The sequence below is a fragment of the Rhagoletis pomonella genome, unplaced genomic scaffold, assembly GCF_013731165.1.
Source record: "Rhagoletis pomonella isolate Grant_MI unplaced genomic scaffold, Rhpom_1.0 Rhpom_scaffold_00003, whole genome shotgun sequence".
In the NCBI taxonomy this organism is placed as follows: domain Eukaryota; kingdom Metazoa; phylum Arthropoda; class Insecta; order Diptera; family Tephritidae; genus Rhagoletis; species Rhagoletis pomonella.
The window spans coordinates 46,747,418-46,755,955 of NW_023458557.1; the positions used below are offsets into that span (position 1 = coordinate 46,747,418).

The 8,538-nt window shown below is 39.3% G+C and overlaps 1 protein-coding gene across 1 annotated transcript in view; it reads left to right on the top strand.

The window, feature by feature from the left end:
• Positions 1 to 3,350, top strand: part of LOC118736258 (protein ALP1-like) — a 28,922-nt gene extending 25,572 nt beyond the window's left edge. Inside the window, exon 3 of the mRNA XM_036466353.1 lies at positions 3,266 to 3,350. Coding sequence (XP_036322246.1) covers positions 3,266 to 3,350 — 85 coding nt within the window. The remainder of the gene's footprint in view (positions 1 to 3,265) is intronic.
• Positions 3,351 to 8,538: the final 5,188 nt, after the last annotated feature.

Genomic DNA, 8,538 nt, shown 5'->3' on the forward strand with positions numbered 1-8,538 from the left:
TGCTATTATGAGACTGACTCTTTATTCATACTTTGTCATACTTCATATTTATAGCTAGATACATATTCTCTTATATTCTTACGTTAGGGTTGTATTTGCTTACGTTTGGTATTTGTATCCATGTGCACTCATATATACAACAGCCTTTTTTTTCTAAAAATATAAAACGCGTTTAATACTTTCACTACTCCTCTTCACAAAAGTAAACCAGCAAACAAATCAAAATGGCTGTGGTGGTGAATAGAAAGGGTGTTACCAGATGTTCCTTTCCACCACTTCCCTATAATCAATGACATTTGTATGGTGAATTGTGCAACTTTAAAAGTTAATAACTTTCTAAATAAAAGCTTCCGCGCTCTGGGGTCTTTACTTTAAGAATCGGAGAAAGCTCCTTTATAGGGCCCCATTTGTTTATTTTTTTATTCAAATTCGGACCGAATTTAAGGAAAATTTTCCCGAGATCGAAAACGTCACTTGCACGTTATTCACGATTTTAACCTTTTAAACATCAAATGCTTGGGGCACACCCGTAATTCGGAGGAAAGTGCACTTAGGACCCCCAAGTTTTCTAAGCCATTGCGACAGCCCACTATTTTTGTTTTCCTACTCACCTGGGTTTTTCCTCTTTATTAGTTTATGCTGCTATAATTTTCCATCGGTGGTTTGAACAAGTCACTTTAAAGACCGGGTTTTAATGCTTTTTTCCAAACTTTCGATTATTTCAAAATTTGCTGCGCGGCGATCGGCACTGCAATTTTGTAGTATTAACACTTCCTGTGTCCTTTGGTGTCTAGTGGTTTTTATACCCTTACTCTGCGGTAATTATGTATCCCATTGGAAGAATAACGGTCACTGCGCCATTGGACTGGTTCCGTTACCCTTCCAATGGAAACTTGCCGCAGGGCAAAGAGAAATGTCAAAAAAAAATTAGTTCGAGGGTATCCGGGGTTGCCATCACCCAATTATACCGATCCCAACCGTTTGAAGGCAGCCATTCACCAGCTTTTCTTCTTCACTGGCCGTCTTCACAGGATAAACTAATTGTTTTTCAGTTATCGGTTGGGTTGCTAGACACAAGTTATATCGGGGCGATATGGGCGCAGCTTTTTATATCTTGACATCCGCGGTTTACAAGTATTTTTACCGGACTTAACCGCAAAAAAAAATCTTTGAAAATTTGCTAGTTTACATCCAAGAACATAATACCAAGTGTTTGAACGGAAGACAGCTCAACTTTTGCTTATATGGGCCATGCCAATTGATAGAATGGTGGAACTTTCGACGGATCAGAATAAAAATTTGTAATTTTCGTGGTGAATACGAACGTCAGCATTTTATCTAGCTCATGGGGCTAGATAAAATTTGACAGCTTCTAAATGTGTATATACATAATCTTGTTGCGATAGTAGAGTGAAAATCAAAATGGAAACCGATGAAAATTACAGAATACATAAGTTACTTGCAAGTATAAAATAGATGTAAATTTTAACGATTTCAGCAGCACACACCATTAGAGCTTTCGCATGTGCGTTTAGTTTTAATTTTTTTTTTCACTGTAAAAATTTTGCTTTACGTTTGGCACGGCAAAAACTCAATTTATTCGTACACCATGCAGAAAAAGTTACCGATTGATACTGGCCCTATATCAGAATATCGAGTTTCCACCAGAATGTTTTAGTACAAAGGAAAACGTGGCTGTCAAACTACCAAGTTACCGCAATAGATGCCAAGATAAAGGCCCCAATATGTATTGTGCTCCACATTCCAGCACATGTGTCAACTTATAAATTCCATCCTGTGATGACAGGAAGTTACAGACAGCAGTCACAAACTATCACAGGCCTCCGCTGGAAAGCGTTTATTAACCGAAAAAAAGTAGGCAAACAGACCTGCACGAACTAGTGACAATCAGCGACAACTGTCCGCAAGGAACGCAGCTATCGTCAAAATGGCAGACCTTCCATGCAGTTTTAGCGTTGCCGTATGCTCTAGAAAAATATGAGATGGTGAAATTTCTGACATGCTACCGGGTGCACTAGAGTAACCCATAACATCTTTTAAATGTGCACATATTTAAATATTTGAAATTTTGTTATTTTTATCGTATACAAAATGCGATATTATTCGCGGTATATCTTTAGAAAAATTATACGAAAATTTATCGTAAACTTGTACTGTAGGGCTGTCCGTGTAGTTGTTTTCGTTCTGTAATTCTATCGTTTTTGTCATTGATCGCGTTTTCATAGCTAAAACCATGATACAATAATTTTTAGAAGGTAGTTTTATTTCATTTCATTTCATTTCATTTATTATAAAATATAACATTAGCACAATAAGATCCCAATGATCTTTTATAGTACAACTGTAACTTATAATTAAGAATTAAAATATGTTAATGTTTAACATTAAGTAATATATAAGACAAAAACAGGAACAACAAAAACTTACAAAACTCTATAGAGAATCAGAAGTGGAGCATAAGGAAAAACATAAGAATAATGTATTCATTACCCTATACCTAACTATATAGCGAGCCTCAGAGGAAAGGGTTTAACTTTGGATATTAAATAGCATTTTAACGAAAATAAGAATACAAAACACTCTTTTTTAAAGTTGCTTATGTTCAAACTATTACGAATATGAGATGGAATCGAGTTCCAGGTGCGAATAGCATTAACAAAAAATAGTCTTGCAGATGTTAGATAGTTATAGTTGGGCACGATCAATTCCGTTAGGCGCGCAGATTTCGGGAAAGACAATTTTTCAAACAGATAGCTAGGTTCCTTATCCATCATAAGGCGAAATAGAAAAATGCAATTTCTAGCCTTCAAGTATTCAGAAATACCGCATCCCAAGAGCAGCAATTTCCATTCAGATATATGATCGTATTTCGCCAACCCAAAAACATACCGCGTAACGTAATTGAATACCATATTAATTTTATGAGCATATTGTGAGTCCAGCTTACTGTAGATTAATTCCAAGTAAAATATTATAGGCAATATTAATTGAATGGCGAGTTTACGCCTAATGCACAACGGTGTAAAAGTAGCAGACATTCTTAAATTCCGCAGAGTATAATATACTTTGCCGACAACGGAATTAATATGATTAACGCAGGTTAAATTAGTGTTTATAACAAAGCCAAGGTTAGTTACTTTTGACACAAACTTAAGGGACTTATCACCAATGTACAGAGAAGGCATCACATTACAATTAATATTTATTTTACATACTGGTAAAAAAATGATTTTTCACTATTAAGACATAGACCGTTTCTCACAGACCATGAAGATATAGACGATAAATCACTATTGAAATCCGCGCACAAATTAACCACATCGTCATGAGCCCCTGACAAATAAATTTCAATGTAATCCGCATAAGCATGCATTTTTGCATGTTGACAAGTATTAAATATGTCATTAATGAACATGCTAAATAGTAATGGTCCCATAATAGGGCCTTGGGGTACACCCGTTGTTAGAGGTCTAAGTTCGAATAATTCATAACCAATTTTTACTCTCTGAGCTCTGCCGGACAAGTAGCTTGTCATTAATCGGACAGCAAGTTCACTAAGGGCCGGTTGTTCAATGTCTGATTTGCACAAATCAGAGGTAGAAGCTCCGGTTAAATACAACGACTGCTTTATCGATCACATGTTATAAGCATGGTGTCAAAAACGTCGATAATGATGTTTAACCGGCAAGTAGTGATAACCTGACATTGAACAACCGGCCCTAAACCCAAAGTAATTCTTAAGTTTAAAGCAAAGTAGGTCATGGCTAACCGAGTCAAAAGCTTTGGAAAAGTCTAAGAGGCATAATAGTGTCAAATGGTTTTTATCAAAGGATATACGTATGTCGTCAAGTATTTTAATCATAACTGTGGAGTGGCTGTGTTTAGCTCTAAACCCTGACTGAGATGGAGACAGTAACCTGAATTTGCTGGGATGAGAATATATTTGTTCGGACATTAAGGACTCAAGTACTTTAGACAAGAGAGGCAAGATACTAATTGGACGGAAGTCGCAAGGACTACATGCAGATTTATTTTTAGCGACTGGAATCACTGTTGCAATCTTCCAAGCATCAGGTAAGCATGAGGTTGTAAAACAATGGTTAATGATGTGAGTCAATGGAGGTAAGATGAGCGGCAAGTTTACTTTAACAAACCTTAATGGGATTCCGTCTTCACCAATTGCGTTGGATCGTATTTTGTTAGTACATCTAGCTACGTCAAACTCGGATACAACACTAAACTCAAACATTTCACAATTCGGTGTAAGGGAGTACGAGAATGAGGGCTGTGGGAAAGGTAAGCAGGAGCAAGTACGATCAATGAAGAAATCATTGAGAGCTTCAGGCTCGAGTAGGCAATTTGTGCTGTCACTAATATGTTCTCGGAGACTTTTCAAGTTTTTCCAAAGAACATTATTGGGCAGTGATGGATCCAACTTCTTGACAAAGAACTTGCGCTTTTCACGTCTAATGACCATGGTGGCTTCAACCGTATACCCGGTATTTCAAAAAAAATTAACGTCTATTAAATAAAAGCAGGTAAAAGTTAAAGTATGTAATATCAGGTAAGTAGTCGCAAAAGGGTGGACTAGGTAGGAAAATCAGGTAGGTATTTTATGTACAGTAAATGTATTTTGCTCTTTGATGTAACCAACGGTTCCGAATGCTGTTATGAGACTGACTCTTTATTCATACTTGGTCATACTTCATTCTTATAGCTAGATACATATTCTCTTATAGTCTTACGTTAGGGTTGTATTTGCTTGCGTTTGGTATTTGTATCCATGTGCACACATATATACAACACTTCTCCCCACCTAAATACTTCCCCAGCCTCGATAACTTATTAGATCAGAATTGAACAAAATGCAAATTACTGATTTGATGAATTTTACGTGAACACTGCAGATGAACAGAATGAAAATGCTAGATTATCGGAAACGTATTGGTATGTTCCGTGCTCGTTTTGATCGACGGAGTAGGTCAGCTTCCACGTTTACTGGGGTCGCTGGCCCGTCTCCCATTTCGGCTTCTTGAATTGCTTCCTGCGAAGGGTTAGGCGTTGTCTGCGTTGGCGTGTCAGTTGTCGATGACCCATTTGCCGATGAGGGTTGGAATTCCCGTATTTGTCCCGCACCTAGAACGAAACTTTTATCTGGGTTATGGCATACCGACCGAGATATGTCCGCCTCAGGCAAGGCTGCTTGATCGCCCGCTGCTTCTGTGGTCATCTTACTGCCGACCTTCCTCAGCTGATCGACGTGTCTCTTCCAAACACGACCGTCGTCCAATCGAATGTTGTAGTGCAACTCTCCTAAAACCTCGACCACCGTTCCCAAACGCCATTTTTCGCTCGCATGCTACTCCTGTGCTGCCACTCTCTCTCCTGTCACAAATTTTGCCGTGATCACTTTGCGTTCGTACACAATGTGCTCGTTCTGTGGTAACAGCAAATCTAACCTTGACTGCATTTGGAGAACGAGCATAAGCATGGATGGTGACTTCTCCGTCGCTGGATGAATTGCCCTTCTATACGCCAGGAGAATACGTTGATTCGTTAGTCCGAAAACAACTTGATTCCTCAGCGCGGTGTCTGAATATGGCCCAAAATTGCACCCCACAGCCAATCGTCGTAATACCGTGATGAATTCTGTACAAGACTCACCCCCTTGTTATTTCCTGGAATTGAACCGGTAATTTTCCAATATCTCATTGGGTTTGGGATCAAAATGGTTTCCCAACACTCCCACCAAATCAGCATATTCCCTTTCTTCTGGAGTTTGCGGTAGGAATTTGTCACAGAGGATGTTATAAGTATTTGCTCCTATGTAATACAAAAGGAGATTACGCCGAACCCCTCCTGTCTCACTAATTCCGTGAATCGCCATTACGGTTTCTAGCCGCTTTACCCATCGCGAAAATGTTGTAATTCTTTCGTCGAAAGCCTCGTGGCGCTGTCCACTTCCATGTTGCTCGCTGCCGTATTTTGCGTAGCCTCCATATGCCCTTGCAGCGTAACCGATTTGCATGCGTTTTTGGTCGATCGTTGATTCTCGTCGCCACTTAATGTAACCAACGGTTCCGAATGCTATTATGAGACTGACTCTTTATTCATACTTTGTCATACTTCATACTTATAGCTAGATACATATTCTCTTATATTCTTACGTTAGGGTTGTATTTGCTTACGTTTGGTATTTGTATCCATGTGCACTCATATATACAACAGCCTTTTTTTCTAAAAATATAAAACGCGTTTAATACTTTCACTACTCCTCTTCACAAAAGTAAACCAGCAAACAAATCAAAATGGCTGTGGTGGTGAATAGAAAGGATGTTACCAGATGTTCCTTTCCACCACTTCCCTATAATCAATGACATTTGTATGGTGAATTGTGCAACTTTAAAAGTTAATAACTTTCTACATAAAAGCTTCCGCGCTCTGGGGTCTTTACTTTAAGAATCGGAGAAAGCTCCTTTATAGGGCCCCATTTCCCAGCCTTCAGGCTCGAGTAGGCAATTTGTGCTGTCACTAATATGTTCTCGGAGACTTTTCAAGTTTTTCCAAAGAACATTATTGGGCAGTGATGGATCCAACTTCTTGACAAAGAACTTGCGCTTTTCACGTCTAATGACCATGGTGGCTTCAATTTTTGCCGCTTTGAATGCACACCAATTAGAATCTGAGCGATTCTTTTTCCATCGGGAATATGCCGTGTTGCGTTGTCTAATCACAGCTCGCACAACAGAGTTGAACCAGGGACACGAAGATCTCTTTATAAATTTTCGTAGCGGAACATCAGCCCGAAGGCTACATAATATATTATCATTCAGAAAAGCAAGCTTTTCATTCATCGTACTAAGTCTCCAGCACGCGGTCCAATCGATGCGGGAAAGATCGTCTAAGAGACTATTGACATTTAAAAAACGGTAGTCAAATGTGGTGTAGCTATTAACCAACTTATTGCGGTTGAAGTTAAATTTTAAATCAAAAGCACAAAAAATAAGATCATGATCTGAAATAAAGGCCATTTGATCAAACTTTAAAACACAAGAAGGATCTTCTTCTTCTTCTTTTTTGGCGCTGTAACCACCTAAGTGATTTTGGCCGCCTAAGTTCAGCAAAGCACGCCAGTCGTTTCTCTTCTGTGCCAACTGACGCCAATTGGAAACGCCAAGTGAAGCCAAGTCCTTCTCCATCTGATCTTTCCATCGCAGTGGGGGCCTCCCTCTTCCTCTGCTACCACCAGCGGGTTCCGAGTTGAATACTTTCAGAGCTGGAGCGTCGGTGTCTATTCGAACGACATGGCCAAGACAGCGGAGCCGCTGTCTTCGCTGCACTATGTCCATGTCGTTGTAAAGCTCATACAGCTCATCGTCCCATCGTCTGCGGTACTCGCCGTCGCCAACGCGTAAAGGCCCGTAAATCTTCCGCAAAATCTTTCTCTCAAACACTCCAAGAGCCGCCTCATCGGATGTTGTCATTGTCCATGCTTCTGCGCCATATACCAGCACGGGCATGATGAGTGACTTATAGAGCGTGGTTTTCGGACGAGAGAGGACTTTACTCCTGAATTGCCTACTCAGTCCAAAGTTGCACTTGTTGGCAAAAGTGATTCTGCGTTGGATTTCAATGCTGACATTATTATCGGTGTTAATGCTGGTTCCCAAGTAAACGAAATTCTCTACTTTCTCGAAATTGTAACTGTCAACAGTGACATGGGTGCCAAGGCGCGAATATGCGGACTGCTTGTTTGATGACAGGAGATACTTCGTCTTGTCCTCGTTTACCACCAGACCCAGAAGGATCAGATACAATAAAATAGTCAAGCAAAATTGAACAACAATTACTACCATACCTCGTACGTATTGACACATTTACAAACGATAGGCCAAGAGAGGCCACATCATCCAATAATCTGGAGCTGTAAGAGTCCCTACAAAGTAAATTAACATTGAAATCGCGACAAACAATAATACTGTCATAATTAACAGCAATAGGAGACAAAATATGAAAATAGTCACAAACTCTAAAACATTTATTGGGGTTGTAGACACACGACAAAAGCACTTTAGACACACAATTAGACAGCTCAATCAGCATATATTCGATATTGGTAATAACCTTATGTGGAATCAGCTTTGCCGTCAGGTATTTTTTGCAGTATATGGCTACTCCTCCACCCTTTTTCTCATTTCTATCAGACCGGAAAAGCTTATAATTTGTTATGTCTGTAATTTAAACCAAGTCCCCGAAACACAGATTATGTCCACAGACGAAAATTCAAAAGTGCTTCTGACAATATCCATTTTTTCAGAATTTAGGCTGCGCGCATTAAAGTGCACTACATTGAACCCGCTGTGACGACTACATAAAATATTTAAAATTGCCCGACTACAGCAGCCAATGCTATCCGATTTGCTATTGTTTACATTCATAATAACATTTAGAACAAGCAACTTTAAGACTACAACAAAGATGGGAGAAGTTTAATAGAGACAAAGAATAAATGCGCTG